This window comes from Lepisma saccharinum, chromosome 14 (genome assembly GCF_977018435.1).
Source record: "Lepisma saccharinum chromosome 14, izLepSacc3.1, whole genome shotgun sequence".
Lineage (NCBI taxonomy): Eukaryota > Metazoa > Arthropoda > Insecta > Zygentoma > Lepismatidae > Lepisma > Lepisma saccharinum.
Window position 1 is genome coordinate 20,036,089 of NC_139242.1, and position 21,653 is coordinate 20,057,741.

General features: G+C 38.3%; 1 protein-coding gene across 1 annotated transcript; it reads right to left on the reverse strand.

Annotated features, from left to right (window-relative positions):
- Window positions 1-2,222: 2,222 nt before the first annotated feature.
- LOC145998442 (uncharacterized) lies at window positions 2,223-19,829 on the reverse strand. Its single transcript, XM_083134854.1, has 4 exons — window positions 19,406-19,829; window positions 9,001-9,088; window positions 5,620-5,812; window positions 2,223-3,082 (listed from the first exon to the last, which is right to left on the reverse strand). The coding sequence occupies exons 1-4, from the start codon at window positions 19,486-19,488 to the stop codon at window positions 2,487-2,489; spliced, it is 960 nt and encodes a 319-aa protein (XP_082990980.1). The 5' UTR covers window positions 19,489-19,829; the 3' UTR covers window positions 2,223-2,486.
- Between the last annotated feature and the right edge of the window lie 1,824 nt (window positions 19,830-21,653).

A 21,653-nucleotide genomic window follows, 5' to 3' on the forward strand; every position in this document is an offset into this window, starting at 1 on the left:
CTGCTCCTCGTCACAAACTTCCACTTTGAAATATTTTCGCATCTTTTTGCGATAATATCGTAATATACTTTCTCTTTCCAGAAAAGTAAAACTGGATTTTCAGCTTAAGAGGATTATATTTCCTGATTCAGGAGTGGTTTTCTCCTAAAATCTTTGTCAATAGTACAGTGGTAACATAACACGTGAAAACTGAGTTTAGGACGAGTTTAGTGCCTGAAAATAATGAGAGAAATATTCCTACAATCACTCTCACCCTGTCCCTGATGCAGTGAGTCCGCGGTGGGGTGGGCGTACCTTGCGGCCTGTTTTTTGGGGGGTGGCAGACTCGAATTCTTTTCATCCCATAAGCATAGCGTGCAGGATTATTTGCTACAGAAACTCTTACATTTGTGAAATCACAAGTAGTACTTTGCTTCCCAGGCCCAAGGAGATTAACAAAAGTAATATACGCGATTTTGTTTGGGGTGGGGGGAGTGTTCCCCCTTGCTCTCGCCAAGTTACGCCTATTCTCTTGCCTCTAGATGTTGCGGTTAGTTGTTTGAGTAGAACTTTTTTTGTTTTAAGTTTTAAGTACTTTATGCACAGAAAGGCTAATCCTGACGGACCTACAGTTTAAAGTGGGATCCGACCTACTATGTGCCTCCATTGGGTATCATTCCGGGGCCCCTTTATTACAAGGCGAGGACGTTCCTACCAGTGCCGGATCTACAAATCTTGCTCCCCCCGCAAAATATTACCAGAGGCCCCCTCATACACATATATAATGTATGTGTGTGTGTGTGTGTGTGTAATTTTTGATCTCATGTTGACAAAGTCACATATAAGAGTCTAGAGGGTGATTCAAAAGTCCCTTAACACCCCTTATAAAAGGTAAAGGAATTATGCTGGGTGCAATTGGTCATGAGTGAAACAGGTTAGGCTTAGGCGGAACCACTTTGGTGTGTTACAAGCGGAAGTCCGCCATGTTAGTGGTCGCCACATTGAATTCAACTCAATTTTTTTAAATGGGAAAGGGATGATGTGATATATGACACTGTTCTCTCACACCTGGAAAATGATACATTTGTTGCAATCATGCAGTCGTAACTTTTTCCTGATTAAAGATAGGTTGAAGAAACCTTCACCAGTGCACTTCTCGTGAAATTCTAGCTGATATGATTCTAGACTAAGTGCCACGCGGGAGACCCAGGGTAGGTGATCTAAGGTCGAAATTTTTCCTGCTTGGTCCTAGCATAAAGCGGCTCTAGGGCCCACCCAGCTCAAATCAAATCAAACTATACCGGGGGTCGTAAAGGCGGCCGCAGAGTGGTACTGATCACATCACCTCCAAGATTGCTGACATCGAAAATATGTCCACATACCCTAAATGTGCCTTCATGGCATGGTGCCATCCACAGGGAACTTTAACTTTACCTTTATATATAACATTCGTTTCTGTACCCCTGAGTAACTACGTTTATTTTTTACATACGCATATACGAACCCTCTACTATGTCAATGGCTGAGGGTGAGGGCTTCCCTAAAGGCTTAATTGTCTCCGTCCCCGCACTGCGGGGTTTTGCGGCTTGTAGATTCCACACTGGTTCCCACATTGCCATCGGGGAGACCCCTGCGGTTAATCATGATGGAGTTGATAAGGTTCAAAGAGATAGATGCTTGCTCTGCTGGGAAGAATGTTTAAGACACGTTTGAGGTAGATTGGAGAAGTGTCAAGTGCTGCTGATTTGTAGAGCAGAGGAGATGGATCAATATATACATATATATATATATATATATATATATATATATATATATATATATATATGTGTGTGTGTGTGTGTGTGTGTGTGTGTGTGGGTGTGTGTGTGTGTGTGTGTGTGTGTTCCTTGGCAGCCATCACGTGAGTGCTTCCACCCAATGAGGGGAGTGCTGGCGACTGCACGTGCTTCGTTCTGTGCCAATCAGAGTTCGCCGTTCCCTTTGCGAGGGGGAATTGAACACTTGGTTGCCACATTATATTGGGCCTCCCCCATGGCGCAGTGGTAGCGTCATTGCCTTGTAATCAAGGGGTCCCGGGTTCGATACCCGGTGGAGGCACAAGTGGTTCGGATCCCACTTTAAACTGTAGGTCCAGTCCCGATTAGCCTTACTGTGCATAAAGTGGACTTAAAAACAACAACTCAAACAACCCACATTATATTATACAACCTATATATTAGTAAGCTATTTTATTATTTCTGGCACTGAATTTATTTGGCAAACTTATATATTACATTATGTACATGATACACAGATTACTTTTAATGTTCTGTTTCATATTTGCTGCAGTTTGTAATATGAGCGAAGGCAGTGCTTGAAGTGGAAAATGTTAACTGGGAGGATGTTTGCTTGAGCTTTGGGGCTATCTGGGGGGATGCTTTGCGTATTTTTTCTAGCAGAGGGAGATACTATCCCCCACATCCCTCCACTTCGAGCACTGAGTGAAGGTCTATGTTAACTTTCTGTAACTATTCAATTAATCTTTCCCTGTAACGGACCACCTGTGTATTAATCGTCGACTTGCTCTGTGTTAAATATGAAATAATATACGCTTCAAAGTCTTCTATTACACGCAACGTTTCCTCACTCACTTCTGTTTTGACGGAACCGCCGTTACCTCGGTTAATTCTTGCGATTGGTTTTGAATATTGTCCATTGGAACTCGACAAAAAATCCAAAGACCTAGACCTGTTGTGATTGGGAATGGTCATACTTTGCACTCGCGTCACGCTCGGTACGAGTTTCGTCTTTTCACCGCCAGAGCGTGCCACGTTATGGTTCACTTCGACTCCCTCTGCAAGTTGTTTTCCCAAGTAATCGGTCGACTTTGTGCGATTGTGCCGTTGTCCGAAAGACGTGAAGAAATCCGATATCTTTGCCTTGGTGGACGATTTTTTCTTGGATTTCCCAACAGACAAGAATTCGTTCTTGGACGAGCTCTCGTCGCACGCTTCGGTGATGTTCGGATCCGACGTTGATGCGGGGAGAGGGCATTCTATGGAGGGCGCCGTCGTTATTATTTGTATGTCCAACGAAGAGTGCCTTTTCTTCCCATTCGATTCACCTGTAAAGAAAATGCATGCTCAAAATATTAGGAGATAATTTACTAATTGCAAACTGTGATTTATCCACATACCCTCAGCACGCCCCTCAAAAAATATCCTCAACATCTCCTAAAACTCTTCACAAAGACCCAATTTATTATCATTTTGGGTCTATATGTTCCCTTACACCCTTCTAAATTAGAACTTCCCCTCACCCTCAATGGAAAATTTTGGACAAGCCACTGACTGCAAGAAAAAAAATTGTCGGCAAATGATTTATTATTATTGGTAGCGATGATATATACCAGGGGTCCCAGATTCTAATCCCTGCATGGCCATGAGTGTTCTTTCATCATATCATCACTCATCCTCTTTGTTGCGATTAGCCAAAAGTGGAAGAAAAGCGAAGGAAAATGAACTAAATCAATCAATCAATAGTTACATTTTCTAGTTGCAAAAAAATTACACTGTCACAATTACAACTTTGGTTAGTTGTTTATTTATTTTCCTTCAGCAGATAATATTGGCTCCTATTACAAAAGCATGAATGTACGTATATTAAACAAATGGTACAGATTCAATAGAATGTCACAACATATTATAGTATAGACAAATGTAACACATACACATATGTAACACAACCCTACTTCAAGTAATAAAGAATAACAATAATAATAACAACACATACTCATACGTGTACCTATACCCATACTCGTATATACGGATTATCAGTGAACATTTTTTTCAGCCTTTTTTGTCACATAAGTTTTAAAATTAGACCATAGCGGTATCATAGTGGTTACCGTGCGAAGACAAAACCGTAAGCAGTCTGGTGTGATTGCTATCTTAAACGCGTATTTCAAACCCATATGGCATGAAAGCAGTTGGGAGCTTTGTCAGTAATTGGTTAATTGCATGCAACTCACGTAGGGCGGCATCGAACATGAATGGGAAGGCAAGTATATTTCTCACAATAAACACAGGAGCCACCACCAAACAGCTTCAGACAATTCGCAAGTTAGGTAATTTGTGACGTACAATTAGGCGCTGCCGGAACTAGTATTCGCAGAGCAATTTTCTTCAATGAGTTCGTCGGATTTTCTTCACAAGCAGAGTGACGTTCTTGAGAAAAGGGCTATTGACATGTTTTCACAAAGGCAATAACCCAGTAGGCTAATGTCTCTATTATTTTCAAGAATCGCTGCAAATTTTAACCGATATAGAAATACTGTTAGAAGACCTAAGGCCTGACTATAAACCGTTGTGATTACCTTATTCATTTATCTTACTTGGGAAGCTTATCATCGGTCCGATTTCATTTCGCAACTGAACAGCAATAAGTATGCTACAGAAAATAATCCCCTCCCGGGCACGAGACGTAATTACTCTTTACACCAGTTTGCAAGTTCGAGGCCCGGTGACGACGACATATTATCCCTAGTTTGTTTATCTGTACATAGTACTCGTACATTGACACAAAGATTTCTATCATCTTTGAAACTTTAAACTTTATTAGAATTTGTTGTTGAATTGTTGTTTTATTGATTGATTTGTGGTTTTAAGTTTTATGCACAGAAAGGTTAATCGGCACTGGACCTACAGTTTAAAGTGGGTTCCGAACCACTGTGCCATGTGCCTCCACCGGGTATCGAACCCGGGACCCCTTTATTACAAGGCGACATTACCACTACGCCATCGGGGAGGCTGAAACTTCATTAGAATTTTCTCCTGAAATTATCATGACCATTTTGGATACTTTCTTTTGTTTTTCGATTTAGACTAGTTTTCTATGCTTTATTCATTTTGGGACTTATATTAGACAAAGACGAGAGTTCCTTAGATTAGTGTCTCTCAACCGCCGAGTGGCACGTAACCGGGGCCTAGCATAAATTATACCGCTTCGTGAGAGGCTATCTTGAAACAGTTTTTCTCTGACTAACATTATTAAAAATAAAAAAAATCATTTGATAATAATCAGTTTTCAGAGTATTTTAATGAAATCATCGATTTCAGGATTAGTATTAATTCGAATTTTTCCGTATTCAAAATGCAATATGCCAAAGGAAATCAGCACTTTTCAAATTATTTTAATGATGTTAGCCGAGAAAAGCTACAAACAATAGAACCACTAGTTGATAATTAATGTAAACCTAAATGCGTATTTGTCAACAAGCCACACTTTAAATATTACTCTTTAGGATCATGTCGTAATTTATTTATTAATATTTAATTTCAAGGGTGCACATTAATTCGTGTATAAAGTTAAAATAAATAGAAAGGTATTTGATAGTGAAGTGCTTCAGATCGGGCCTTAGATTGTCCTTTAACCCTTATGGAGAACCATTGAGGACAATCAATAACCTACTGAAGGCCATACCCTACATGCGAAATATCCCCTTCTGTTTTAAACATTCGCACAGTGGGAAAAATCGTGTAACTCAACAATGGGTGGAATTTTGAAGATGAATCGCTGATGTGCGATAAGAAAATAAGGACGAGGAAACGACTTGAACCACATTAAGAGAGAGGGAGAGAGAGAGAAAGAGAGAGATAGTACCTTGCTTTGACAGTTTTTGGAACTCAATGGATTTTTGGGCGTTGAGGTTGTCCCTGCTCTGCTGCATCATCCTGGCCACCATGTCCAGGTCCTTGTCCAGATCCTTGACGCTGGACTCTAAGCGCTGGAACTCTTCCGCCATGCTCCATGAGGATGACGTCTGCTCCTTCTGGAGTCTGCGAAGATGCTCGAGCTGGCAATGAGTGGAAAAGGATTACAAAATCAAACGTTTGTATTTAAAGACATCCATTCAAATTCAACGAGATCGAATTCTTTATTTGTTTCTTTTTTAAATCACAGAGACAGGCAATATCTGAAATTGTCTTTGATTTTATAAAAATATATAAATTGTGTTGTCAACCTAGTACGGACAGTAGTTATAGAGAGAGGAAGATCGATTCAGTTGCTAACCGGCTTAGACACACCTTGGACTATTGCTTAAGTTTGGTAAGGCAGTGTGGACCATATTAGTATGACGTCACGAGCAGACATCTGAGCAAGACCGAGTCCAAACAAACCCGTCACGTGCTTTATCTATGCCATAACATTGGATTTTCCATTACAAGGGGTAACTTTTAAAATTATGGCAGCAGCTATGAAACAAGATTGTGGTGATATGTATCGTCAGTATGAGATTTCGGAGAATATGTCGATATATATAACATATACCCTACAAAGGATAATGTAAAGAATAACCGGAGTAAGAAATCCGGCATTCGATGTGGGAACGCAGCCAATAGGCGGCGCCGCTGCTGTCACGTGAGGCTGCTGGGCTTCCAATGGACTCTGTTCTGTTTGGACTCAGTCCTGCTCAGTTGTCTGCTCGTGACGTCACACTAATAGCCTATATTCCATGTATACACATGTACAACTCGTAATACCTCAACAATTGCCCATCACTATGGAAACTGGATCAATCTGATTGGTTCAAGGGTTCGTGTGTCCCTCCCTGCTCTCCTGTGCAAGAGCTAAAAGAAGAATTCCAACACGTTTCTATCATCGTGCGGTGGGTGCTCAGCATGTGATGGCACATCATATTTTCTTTACAAAATTAAGCTGATTATGAGACCTTGGACATTTGCCTTGCCTTTGCTCACAGCTTCAGTAACTTGCATTTTTTATTTCTAACTGAATCAGTCCAATGATTAGAGTATTAAAATTGGAGAATTAATGTCTGCTCTGTTATTTTCCAACTGTCTTGCGTGGCTGGATTTTTTCAACCTGCTCTTTAATTGTTCATATGAAATTATCATAAGTAGCACCGTCACGACAACAGTAATTCAAACAACCAATTAATATAAACGATTGATTGATTAGTTTTTTAAGTCCACTTTATGCATAGAAAGGCTAATTGGGACTGGCATTTTGTGATAACATAACTTAATATTTTGATGTAATTCTCAAATATTTTAGGCCTACCCAATGGTAGCGTTGTCGCCTTGTAATCAAGGGGTTCCGGGTTCGATACCCGGTGGAGGCAGATGGCACAGTGGTTCAGATCCCACTTTAAACCGTAGGCCCAGTCCCGGTTAACCTTACTGTGCATAAAGCGGACTTAAAACAGCAATCAATCAAACAAACAATCAAACAAACAAACAACCAACCAAACAACGAACTAAACAAGTATCAAAGAAACAATCAACCAAACAACAATCAAACAAGCAATCAAACAACCAACCAAACAAGCAATCAAGCAACCAAACAAACAATAAATCAATCAAACAATCAATCAATCAAACAAAGAATTAATTACTTAAAACAAAAATCTGGTATATGGCATATAATTAGAGTGGCATACGTAGGATACACACTAATAATAATATACATTTTGAACAACTTATAATTATTACAATTTTCCAAGTATTGGTATCCCTTAACAGGAAGTATGATTTTTTATTACATAATTGGAAGTATGTGTCTGACAGACACGGAACGCCGAAACTTTTGTTTCCTTGCAAAGTATTACATAGATTTATTCTTATAATCTAATATTATAAAATTTATTTCAATATACATACACAACGCAAGTGCTACGTAAGAAAAAATAACTATTATTGAGAAAAACTTTTCTTTTTTTATGAAAATGCAACTTTGTTTGTCTCCTTCCGTGTTTCTCTTGTTTCAGAGTCGTCAAATCAGAGGCAGAGTAACAAAATTTAGAAACGCTTCACTGACATAGCTGATCTAAATATGGGTCTACCCATAGAATCAGTAGAAAATAGGAAAACCATATCCTCATGTCCAGACTTACAAATTGATGTAAGCATAAAAAGAGCTAAAAGTGCCTTTATTTCACACTTATGAGTTGGTCTGTAATTGCTCTTTTGATGCTCTTTGACTTTAATTCTTGTTTTCTCTAATTTTACATTTGTCCACAACAGAATATGATCAATAATGTCGTCATCAAAAATTAGAGACCAAATATCTTCCATTTGAGGATTTTCACCTAAATTTCTAACAATCTTTGTCAAGCTTGGAATTCCTCGTATTATATTTTGACGAGGAACACGTCTAGTCTTTGTTGGTTCTTTAGATTCCCAAGAATATCCTTCCTTACCTTGAAAGAAAGCTGGAACGTCATTCTCTTTATTTGTCCTGCAACTTACAGACGAAATACTAGCTTCGATATTACGACAATCTTCATCATCAGTGGAAGAACCATATGTCACAAGAATGAACATGGAGTCCACATCGGAATCATCATCAGAAAATAGATCTTCCATCTCCTCTTCTAGCCCGTCTTCTTCTTCCATTTCTTCCCACATTTTTGAAACCTTGGCGCAAAAATTGGGTTCACCCACTTTCGCTACATCGCTTAGTTTCCTTTTCCTAGATGTAGAAGGTCCTTCCTCCATTATAACTAAGTTCTAATCATCAACATCAATAATACTTGTGTGCAAGAAAACTCCACTACTGGAAGTATGTGTCCAAGGGACACGCAAAAAAACTTACGTTATTGGAAGTATGTGCCTCTCAGACACGGTAGGTTACAAAAAAGCTCTTATCAGCTAACACACAAGCGCGACCGACAACAATGAATCACACCACCAAACTAAGAAAAAAAAATTATGAAGGTATTGAGGAGCTCGTTTCACAGAAACATACAGGGATGCCAGCACAACGAGAAAAAAAACGATGCGTGTCTGTCAGACACATACTTCCAGTAAAGGGGTATCAGTGGGTTTCGGTAAGAGTACCGGCATTGGTATCGTCGCTCTCAGTTCAAAGTGGTATCTGCTCAGCCCTACAAATTATGTAACCTATTTTTGTGGACAATTGTTTTGGGTGGAGTACGCATGTAATGCACTTTCGCAATGTCCAAAGTGAAAAGAGCTCTTATTCTTTACTTGAAAATTGATAATTTCATAACTTAGCACCTACCTGTAAGAGGACGGAGTTCTTCTTGTGACGTATTTGGGTGACAACTCGGTGCTCATTTTGCGTTATCTCGGATTCCTTACGGTCGAACCTGCAAAAACATTTTTACAATATTGAACTTCAAAATAAACACAAACACCCCTTCACCCCACACGCAGAGATAGATTACAGGAATGGAAAAAAACAACATAATTCAGCTAGAATTGTCTTCCCTGAGGAGGAGTAAATTGTAGACGATTTCCGTAACCTGTTTCAATTTTGACTACTTTACATCGTTTTCATACCTCTCCAGGTTAACCACGATATAATGAATGAATGATAACTGGATATAATTGACGACGACGCAAATACACATTAATGATTTAGTCAGAATACGAACCGAATTGTCAAAACTAGTAACCTTTCAAGAACATAACTTGCAAAATACCTAAAATAATAATAAAAAATACTCAACATATACATAACCATAAAATATTACGAACGTATAATAAGACAAAGATGAGTGTATAATATGATGCAAAAATAAGATATTTCAGTATGTAAACACATGGAATTTTAATCGGTATAATGAACCTGGTATTAGCACAAAATCTATTTAATATATTATTTTGGTTTCATTTTGTGTTTCTTTTCTAACCCTTTAAGTTGATCGCGACGGTAAGGATAAATAATGATTAGATGAAATGTATGAAAGTAAAGTCAGAGAGGTGTCCTTATCAGAAGAACGAATGAACATCTTTCGTGAACAAAATTTCATTTTAAAATGAATAAAAAATATTTAATTTATGCATTTGACTTTTCTTAAAATATTCATCTCTGTATAATATTTTACCCTATAGCACCGATTGCACCTCTTCGATGACGTAGCGTTAATACTATCGCCTTGTAATAAAGAGGTCCCAGGTTCGATCCCCGGTGGAGGCAGATAGCAGTTCGTATCCACTTTAAACTGTAGGTCCAGTCCCGATTGGCCTATTCGTGAATAAAGTGGACTTACAACAAGTTTTGACTTATATATTTTGTTATTTATAGCATTGCTTTTCTTCCACTTTTGTCTTACCGCGACGACAATTAGATGCAATTCTTTAAGGGACACCGGGATTCGAACCTGGGAATCCAAAACTTAAATTACATGGCTACGCACCCAACAAACTATGACTTTTGATAGAGCATCAACGACACCATGTTTGCAAGGGAGGGATGAACACTCTGCTGAGTCGTGCCTGTAATGCGTTTTAAATGTTCCTCACGTCCGTCTCGAATGCACCAATTTTAATATTCTCAGACAGAGTTTAACCTTTCAAGAGATTGATAATCTATGTTGGAAGATGATGACAGTGTCTTAACTAATGTGTTTGGCTTTGCGTGAAGAGAGAACCTTTTACGCTGTCTCTGTGGAAGTTTCTTTAGTGTGTCCTTACCTTTTTAATGTGTCGTGTACTTCCTGTGCAGGTCTTTTTACAACATACACTTTTTACACTCCTAGGTAAAGATCTTAGATAAGGGTGTTTTCCCCAGAATACTTTGAAGGGTGCAAAATGACCGACGCACCCAAAAATTTTAAATCATTCATTCATTTAACTACGCTATTTTATTTAATGTAGCGATAAAGTAGCATAAAAGCGACCTAACAGCCATTTTTCATTCCAATGTTATTCCTCTGTAGCTCATGGACTGTTGTATGTGTTGGGCCTCAAAGGCACATTTGTTTTACCATCATAAAATATAAAATTGTCTCCACCATTCCGAATAGAGAATTTTCCTAAGTGCTGAGCAGTAATACATTACATACACGTAAAGACTTAAACAGAACCTGAATCGTAGTGGATTCGTCGCTAATATCATTACGATGAGAGGAGTACTCTTCATGACGAGGAAAATAAAAACGACGCCAAAGGTAATTTGAGACCCATCAGCGTGTGTACGCAAGGGTGAAGTGGCTCTGCACACATGAAAAGGCCGGATGACACTCCACCCTCACATGCGGAACCAATTTCCGGCTGGCAAACAGCTCTGATAAAAAGAGTCCTGGTTTCACAAACTGAGGAAACACCTAATACAGCTACGTTTCCATTCGGCGTGGCTGGCATTAGAATGTTTTGTCTACAACACTTGACTGTGCGGACAGAGACACTCAATGAGTAACAATTCTCCACAGTATATAGAGCTTTATCAATTCTTACATTTGCATGATGCCAAAACCTGTTTTAAAGCTCCCTTTTGAAGAATATGATTTTTTTTAAAGTTCAAAACTATTTGACCGATCTCTGTGGCAGAGTGGTTATCACAGCGTGCTATACGACGCCAGGGATCCCGAATTCGAATCCCGGGCTGAGCATAGGTGTCCCTTCATCAATTTCATCATATTATCACTTATCCTGATCTTCGCGATTAGCCAAAGTGGCAGAAAAGCAAAATAGAATAAACCAAATCAATCAATCAAAACTATATTTTGATATTGATTTTTGTATTGACTGATTCCACATCAAATCACCCAGAAAAAATTCAAAATGCAACCCAACGATTCAACAAGGTGTAAACACATGCAACATTATTCTTCTGTACATCTCATAGTTACTGAGAAACAGGAGGCTAAAGTTTCAGAATTTTGTACGGATAGGTCATTGCCTTGGCCATGGTGCCTGGAGAAAAAATTGTTTCTCAGAGTCGAATCGATATATCACTTTGATTTTTTTTCTAAATTTAATAGATATATTTTATTTTATTTAAACGTTGTCACCAAGATTCCTTTACACTGAGAGCCAGAAAAAAAAATTGTATTGTAAATAATGTTGATTTTTTGTGTCAACGTCTGACATTACTAAAATTGCATTATCACTAAATGACCCTGCAGTTATCATGCCGATCTTTTTAAAGTTGAAGCTTTAAGTATGTTCTAAAAGTTTATAAAATAAAATGAGTGGCTTTCTCACTGCTTCTATTAATAAATCTACATCAAAAATGTTTTATGTATATTCATATGGGATATTCCATGCCAAATCATCACAAAAAAATGAACTTTTCAACCAGACCATTTCAGATATGTATGAAATTTGGTAGGATGGTAGAAGACATGAAGTAACTTATACATATGTAAAATTGTAGCCCTCAGTGATACACGGTATTCATACAGCAGGGTTGCCAACCTTACAACAAATGTAAAATGTAAGTGCTTACAAGGTCAAATATAACAATTCATAACTTTTCTTACACTTATAGCATAACTTTATCTTGTGTTTCTTTTGAAGCAAGGACAGAATAGTTTTCACAAAAAGATCTTTATACGAAAATATTGAAATTGTCACTTCAAAGTCACATGATGTTACTTTTTACTTTGAATATATAAACATATGTATGTTCAATTTTGTGGGGAATAAAGTATGTTACACACTGAAATGCAATCTTAGTTTGGTGTAAGTTTCATTTTGGGATGACTTTGCTAACAGGAATAAAAAATAATCTGACAGTACTACGCCTCATTCGACGAAGGGAAGAACATAGAATGATTGGATCACTTCCGTAACAGCTGAATTTTGGTCAAATTACGGCAACATCACTGACATTAGAAAAAGTCAAAGAACCTTTTTTATTGTCAGTCCATCGAATGAGAATCATGACAAAAAAATCTGTTTATGATCATTAGTTACAGGGTTATACGAGGAACCCTCAGTTCGTAGGTCAGAAACTGGGGTTTCAGGAGAAGGGGGAGCACCTGGGAGAGGGACGGGGACTTCTAGGATATTTCACTTCTCGTAGTATTCTAACAACAGACCAAAATTCAGCTTTCACGGAATTAATCCTGCCTTTCGATGTTGTTTTCCCTTCACTGACTGGTATATAAAGTGTTGCATCGAATGAGGCGTACTACTGTCAGATTATTTTTTATTCTTGTTTGCCAAGTCATCCCAAAATGAAACTTACACCAAACTGAGATTGCATTTTACTGTGTAACATACTTTATTCCCCACAAAATTGAACATACATATATGTTTATATATGAAAGGTCAAAAGTAACATCAAGTTACCTTGAATGAAAATTTCAATATTTTCAAATAAAGATATTTTTTGTGAAAACTATGCTTCCATAACTACTAAAGAAGCCTAAGATGAAAGTTATACCACAATTGGAAGCAAAATTATGAATTGTTTTATTTGACCTTGTAAGCACTTAAATTTTTACATTTGTTATAAGGTTGGCAACCATGCTGTAAAAATACCGTGTATCATTGAGGAAAGTTTTACATATGTAAGTTACTTCATGCCTTCTACCATCCTACTAAATTTCATGAAAATCTATAATGGTCTGGTTGAAAGTTCATTTTTTGTGATGATTTGGCATGGAATAACCCATATGAATGTCCACAAAAATTTCTTTTAATGAAGATTTCTTAATAGAAGTAGTAAGAAAGCCACTAATTTTATTTTATACACTTTTAGAACATACTTTAAGCTTAAACATGAAAAAAGATCGGCATGATAACTGCAGTGCCTTTTAGTGATAATGCAATTTTAGTCACGTCAGACGTTGACACAAAATAATATTTAAAATATAATATTTTTTCTGACTCTCAGTGGAAAGGAATCTTGGTGGCAACTTTTTAAATAGAACATACATATACGTATTAAATTTATTAAAAAAATCAAAGTGATATATCGATTTGACTCTGAGAAATAACTTTTTCTGTTAAGCACTTCCATGGCCTAGGCAACGACCGATCCGTACAAAATTCTGAAACTTTAGCCTCCTGTTTATCGTAACTATGAAGTGTACAGAAGAAAAATGTTTCATGTTTTTATACCTGATTAGTATTAACGAATGCAACAAGTTTCATGAAAATCTGAATCGGTGGGTTGCATGGTTCGGGTGATTTGACGTGGAATCAGTCATTGGTATAGCAGAAGATTATTCAAATTTTATTTTAGAAATTTGAAAGCTTTGCGGCACGTTCTAATATGTAACGGCCAATATTTGTGTGTGCGTGTGTGTTTATCTTGCATCATGTTATAACCTGCACACCTGATAATGAACAAAGTCCCGACAATGCAGCATACCACCTTACGAACCTAACGACCATAACAGCTGATGAAAGCAAATATTAAATAAATATCTCGCTTAGGAGTTTCCGTGTTGCTTTCAATTGAGAACGAACAATTTTTATTGCATTTTTATTTTCATGCAAAATCTGCGATTTACAATGACTTCCAATTAGTAAGAGAGTTTAACATTGAAAAATTACATTTCTAACACCACTAAAAAATGTGATAAGGCTGGAAAGGCAAAAAGGGTGGAATAAAGAAAGAAAAGCTTCTGATGTGTGAGAAACTAAACTGTAGGTCGTTACGTGGTATAGTCACGTCTTTAGGAGCTTGAATTTATCATGTGAAAATTGTGACAAGCGTTAACACACATCATATGAAGGTGCCATGGTCGTTGGAGTGCAATCAGATGTCCTAATTTTCCGTTTTACTACACATGCAATACGGCTCCAGATTGTAAGACATCTTTAGCCGCTAAGTTACATGTAGTGATTGGACTCTTTCTTCAACGGATCATTGGATACAATTTGCATTGAAATTACGTGTGGTACACTCGATAAACCTTGTTTCCATCCTGTATTGTGCTTCCTTGCAAAATGGGCTGCAAGATTAGTCAAGGCCAACGCGTGAAAAGTTAAGAAATACATATTGGTAAATTCAAATATAATGAACCCATCCTATACTGATATCTAGGAACATATTAATTGGTTTGGTTTATTTTACTTCGCTTTTCTGCAACTTTTGGCTAATCTCGAAGAATAGGATGAGTGGTGATATGATTAAATTGAAGGGACACCCAAAGGCAAGGAATCGAAACCAGGACCCCGGTGTCGTAGCGCTAACTACTTCGGTAAGGGGACCGGCAATAAATGGCGACAAAACTGCAATAATAGTTTCACATCAACCAAGTAGCCTTTAAAGTAATGAATTTTGAATGTATCTGAAGTTTTACTTCATATGAGGAGATGGAGGTATTTTCTTGAAATTTTCTTACGTGTATGTCGCTTTGTTTCCTCTGCAGGCTAATTGCGATGATGCAGATGAATGATGATTAGATCGACACTCACAAAGGAACACTCATCTGAAAGTCAGGATTCGAACTTGCCTGAGGTGTGAAATCGTGAATGGACCACTGAGCACGCTCGGTCGCAGAGCCAACGTAGATGTAGAAGGAGGGTGAAGCACGATTTCACCAAAAATCAGTTTGCGAACCTGATATTTATTTAAATATATTTTGGGCAACATTTTTATGAAAGTCGATACGCACAATTCATTTGAAAATATACAACTGATTACTTAAATTTCTGCGACAAAACACAACCATCAAGGAGACTATTTCTAGTTATGATCAGGACACCATAATTCCTAAACGCCCGTTTTCCTCATTTTTAGAAGGTGGTAATGGTACGTCAATTAGTTATAAAAATATTTTTTCAATCATTCTCTTTCAACAAATTAATTTGTTTGCATTGAACTCAGAATTTTTTATCTAATCATTCTAGTTCTATTACAAGCCATTATCAGTAGTCTGATAACGATTTTTTCTTTGTCATAAGCTACGTATTAGCAATAGTCGCCTTGATATGCTGCGTGTTTGAAATTTTATAGAATCCTACCGTAAGATGTGAGGCATTCGTTTGTATTACAATGCTATCTGATTATCAAGCTACGTTTGGTTTAAATCCCGAAAATACATGGACTGGAATATTAGGAGTTAGCATTATACTTATATCTTAACAATACAATAATAAGTTGAAATTAATTTTTATTGCAAATCTCTCCACTGAATTTCCTCTATACCTTGATCTACAAATAGCAATGAAATCTTTAAAATATAGTGTGCAATTTAGGGTGTGCTGGAGGCAAAGAGCAGCAACTTATTAGTTTTGTGAACATTATAATTGCCATAAATTTAGAAGTATTTAGGCAAAACTGTTTCTGTTAGGAGTTGGAACGCACATTTGTTACGCACACTACTACACCGTGTTATGCAAAACGTTTCAAAATTCCAACTAGAATAATTTTTCAGAATAAGGAACTAAGCTCACAGTAATTTTAGGACATAATTTAAGAGAGGGTAAGAGAGGGGCGAATTCAAAAGGCTGGGGCTGATGGGGCTATATGCCCTCCGAAAATTTTGAGAAAATCAAAATTTTGTAGTGAAAGCATTAAAGAACTCAGGAAAACCAAAGTGATAATGACTCCCGATTACATTTTTTTGTCTTTGAACAAACTTTAAGGCCAAGGTTAAACATAAATGCAAGAAAAGGCATTACTTAAAGCCTTAACTAAATAAAATAAATAATAATAAACATAATAATTATGTAATATTTTATAGTATATCTATCCCCCTCCTCCCCAGAACGCAGCTATTTAAAATTCACCTTTACAAATCTAGTCCCTTCGGAATACTGTGAACGCCAGCTTAAAGCTTCGGAGCTGAAATTCCTGCACATGCTAGGTACCATGGAAGATTTAACTCCTATTACATTTCAACGAAATCGATAACATATTTCAAGTTGGTGGGCAAAATTCCGATTTTCTGTATCTTGCGAGAGGTTCAAATTCTGCTCGTATAAGTCTTCACTATATTTTCGTACATTAAGAAACCAATATATTACAGTTTTGGAACATCCCTCGCCTCGAGCGATATGTTTTTCATAAAAACATCACAATATAATGAGTAGTTAGGAGGGGTGTGGATTTGAAATGAGTGAAAAGCACTTACGTATATTGTGGTCTCCAGAAGGGCATACAATTTACTGGTTTTTGTTTGAAATTCGTACAGCAATTAGACACGTCGGGTGACTGGTCTGGTATAGTATTCGAGTGAAATCTGACAAAACGTTCCAAGATGGTACTAGACAAAACATTGTTTGTTTCTCTGTTTGGACAATGTTTTAAATGCCCGCCACAAAAAAAAAAAAAACTAACATCAATTTTTTTCGGGATCAATTGCACTGTAATATACACATTGAAATGTCATACGTGGTTGAGGAGGGACGGGTATGAAGTGGAAGACAGTCACTGTACTGTGACCATATAAACTAGCGTAATATAAATTCGGAGCTTTCTAGCTGACATACAGTGCGTTTCGCCGTCCTTTGTGCGCCTGTCGGCGCCCCGCTTGGCGGCCGGCCAGACGGCACCTTCCGACAAATCACGTGTGATATCTCCGCTATGGAAACCGCTAGCTTCGAAATGACTTCAAGTTCTCAAAATTACAGTTACAATTACGATCAAAATAAGCACATTAATTGTCACAAGGGATGTTGGAAATGTTGTTCTCGTGCATCCACACATTTCTGGCACTATTCTGCAAATAGTGATTACCTCAGAGACAAATCTGCTTCAAAGAAATCGGTCAAGTTTCAAGATGACAGACTTTGCAAAAATCTACAAAATTTTGAAAAATACCATTGACCAAGGTGTTGTGTGACAGAAATATTTATATATTGGAAGCGTAAAAAGGTAAGTACTCTATTTATCTTTTGATTTGTAATTTCTAAAATTTCGTCACTTCACGATTAGACCAAGTGGCAGAAAAACGAAGCTGAATACAAAATTACAATACGTATACAAATGAAGTCACCTTGTGAAAGCAGTAAATTTCGGATCTAGTGTCTTTATTTGCGAAATGAATTAAGGAAAATACACTAAGAAGCGAATGAAAAATATTTTGCAATATACTAAAATTAATGAAGGATATGAATGAGAACTAAGAGAAGCCGGGTGAGATATCATGTGACATTTCAGAGGTTCCTATTCTCATGCAAGGGAAAACAAAACCAAGGTTAGATGATCTGATTATGTATTGGATAATTATGGGACAGGCGAGAGGATATTAGATACAAGATGGCAGGGGCTGATTGTTGAGGAGGCCAAGGCTCAGCTAGGCTTGTAGCGCCGAGTATTAATGTCATCAGGCTCTCTGTTAACAGGTCGTAATTATTTTTCGATTATAGTTTTTGTTATTGCTATTGAAAGTCATTGAAATCTACAGAAACTATACCACCACAACTTTGGTTACGTTCATTCTGCTTTATTTATTTATTTATTTGAGAAATCCTGAATACAGAGAGGATCCATTTTATATCAGGATATCAACAGCGAGAAAAATAGAAATTAACAAATGAGAAGCACGCACACATATGTAACAAGAATAATACAATAAAAATAATAAAAATTAAACAATAATAATAAAACAATAACAAGGGTATAACAAATATTAATTACTCTTCAGCTGCTTGATGCACGCATTTCTGAAAGCCTGCTTAGATAGATGGAAGCCTGGAGGATCAATTAGTGTATTGTACCTTGTTTGTAGCCTATAGAGAAATGACCTTTGTTCTAGGGATAGCCTTGATGCTTTTGTATAAAAGAAGTTGTTGCATTTGCTGTTGGTACGTGGGATCCGGATGTGAAGATGTGGCAAGAGTTCGTTAGTGAAAAGTTGTCCATTCATGATTTTGAAAAGAAATGTTAGATCTGAAACTTGACGGCGAAGGGAAGGATCGTGAATTTGAAGAGTGGACAGAATTTCATGTTTGGAAAAGTTTGCAAGGGCTGGGCATCTATGTTTGACTATTCTGATAAAGAAATTTACCACTTTGTTTGTTCTCTTTATATTGCTATCACAGGCCATAGACCAAATACAGGAACCATATTCAAGAATAGATACTACGCACGATGTAAAGTAGGTTTTGAGGGCAGAAACATGTGTGATATCTGTAAATTAGCCCAAGGGTTTTCATGGCTCTCGAAGTTATGTAATCTATGTGGTGGCTGAAAGTGAGTTGTGTTGATATTTTATGTCATTATCCTGTAAAAACAAAAGGAATGGCTTGTCGCAAATAGTTACATTAGTGGACATCAAACTTAATAGTACGTATAATTACACGAGTATTGCAAGCTGGGCTCCATGGTTAAATCTACGATCTTCATGATAGCTACTAGGAACTACACACGTGCAAACGGGGCTTAGGGTCTCCCTGATGGCATAGTGGTAACGTTGTCGCCTTGTAATCAAGGGGTTCCGGGTTCTGTACTCGGTGGAGGCACATAGTGGTTCGGTTCCCGATTAGCCGGTCTGTGTATAAAATGGACTTACAACAAAACACCACTCGATGGTGTAGTGGTGACGTCGACCATTTGTAATTAAGTGGTCTCGGGTCGATACCAGGTGGAGGGGCACATGGTTGTTCTGATCCCTCTGTAAACTGTAGATCCAGTCCAGATTAGCCTATCTGTGCATAAGTGGATTTGAAACTCAAGTATCAAGTGCGTGATTAGATAATTCATATATGTTTATGTGTGTTTCATGTTGGAGTCTTTGGCTACTAACAAAGAAAGAGAACTCCGCGCAACTCACCTGCTAAGTATGCTCACGACGTTATCATGGGTCGACGTGGTGTACTGTGAATGAAAATCCAGCTCCGACGAACAGCGGGACATTCCACGACGTCTTCTGCCTTCCTGAATCACCCCTAGCTGGCCACAGCGACGCACAAGCTTTCACCTGTCATACCACAGCCTGCACTAAACACTGCGATCGAAACGAGAGCGGTTATCAGTGATTCCTATCACAATAAGCTAGATAACAGATTCCCCTTTCGTATGGTGGGCGGATATCCTCCCGTTCTGAAATTCCACCGTGTCAGTAGCCGTGCCCGATCGGATGGAGGAAGCGAGACCCAAGGTTGCAGCGAGGTGCATCGTATGGGCGTTTATGTGTGACCTTTGTCACAGCGCACAGCCCATCCATTGCCAGCCGACGAGTGTTAATACTGCCTCTGCTATCGGATCCATCGTGTGCGCGCTTCTGAGTGTGAGCGTTTCATGTGAAATGAATGCGTAATGGCTCCCAGGAAGGTTCGGAACTATGTCAGCTCGTCCTCACGTGGATGTTAAAAGTACCTTCACGCTGGGTGTGTATCGCACTCAAGCCGCTTACCCGAATCATAAATGGGTGTATTGAAAGCGGGTTTAGGCTTCAACCTCTCGAATCTTTTGGCATGTTGGATTAATACAAGGTCAGAAATCATACTTGCTCAGCTTTACAAAAATAAACATGAGAGACAACACTCAGAGAACACTTTCTTCAGGCGTTTGGAATTCGTGAAACTTGCGCGAAACAGGTTTTATTCTTGGATTCACAGCCTACTCTTGACTTGACCCATTCACTTTCACTTCTGGCAGTCCTTTCCATTGTTGTTCCTGGTTCAGACTGAAAATTCCCTCGTGATTGCCCCCAAATTCCCTTTCCGACCTCTAAATTCCCTGCGTTGTTGGATATTGTGTTTTAATCTCCCCTTAACAGGAGTTGGAACCTGGGACTTTTCATGCTTAGACTGTGCTAAAGACAGTTCAAATGCAATGTTCAGTAATCTTACTTTGTCACCGCTAAAGTTTGAATTGATATTTCAAGTCCACTTTATGCACAGCTAGGTTAATCGGGACTGGACCTACAGTTTAAAGTGGGATCCGAACCATTGTACAATGTGCCTCCACCAGGTTTCGAACCCGGTACCCCTTGATTACAATGCGACGATGTTACCACTACGTCTTCGGGGAGGCCCTCGTCACCGCTAAAGTTAACAAAATTAAAGGTAACTAGATTTAGTTTTTAGTTACTTTGCAATGGAGATTACCCAACGACCATTTTCATTCCTGAAAATGAACGTTTAAATGTCATGCTGGTACATCCCTGAAAATGCCCTCGTTAGTAAACACCTGTGAACACCAAAGACGCGTGTGTGTGGTGGGAAAGGTGAACACAATGCACAACAATTGAAAAGCAAAATCCACAACGAAAAATGTGGCAACGTACGTGACAGTCAGTTTCACACATGAATATGATACGCATGAATATGGCTGTTAAAACGAGGTGACTACCGATGTAATAACAGGTTGAACAATGAACCTGCCGACATCAAAACGAAATTATCATATCGTATAATGACAAGGGCTGTAGCGTAGGATAACGCTAATTCTTGCTCGCATCGCCAATGCCTGAACATTGCGAACTTCATTTGTGCACAACTTGTATGTCTCTTGCGTTCTTTTAGCGTCGTCACTTTGTAATCAAGGGGTCCCGGGTTCGATACCCGGTGGAGGAACATGTGGTTCGGACCCCACTTTAAACTGTAGATCGAGTCCCGATTAGCCTGACTGTGCATAAAGTGGACTTTCAACACTAAATCAATCAATCAAATCTTGTGTTCTTTTATAGGACTACTTACATTCTTCTTCACTGTTGATTCGTCTGGTTATGCGGCTTTCTGTTTTGGTGAAGCATTGCCCCGCCATCACTTAAAGAAATATGGAAAGTTCTGAAGTATCCTCCTGTACTTTGCCTTCAGTTCAAGGGCGGATCAAAGGGGTGGTGTGTTTAGGAAGATTGCCACAACCGGCACTTACAAAACTAACTCTTAAACGTCAGCGAACACTCCGTGGTTAGCACAGCGCTCTACAACGCCAAGTGTCCAGATCGAATCGCAACCTGGGCATGAGTGTCGCTTCATCAATTTCATCATATCATCACTCATACTCATCGTCGCGATTAGCCAAATGTGGCAGAAAAGCGACGTTAAATAACAAACATCAAGCGAAATTAAGAA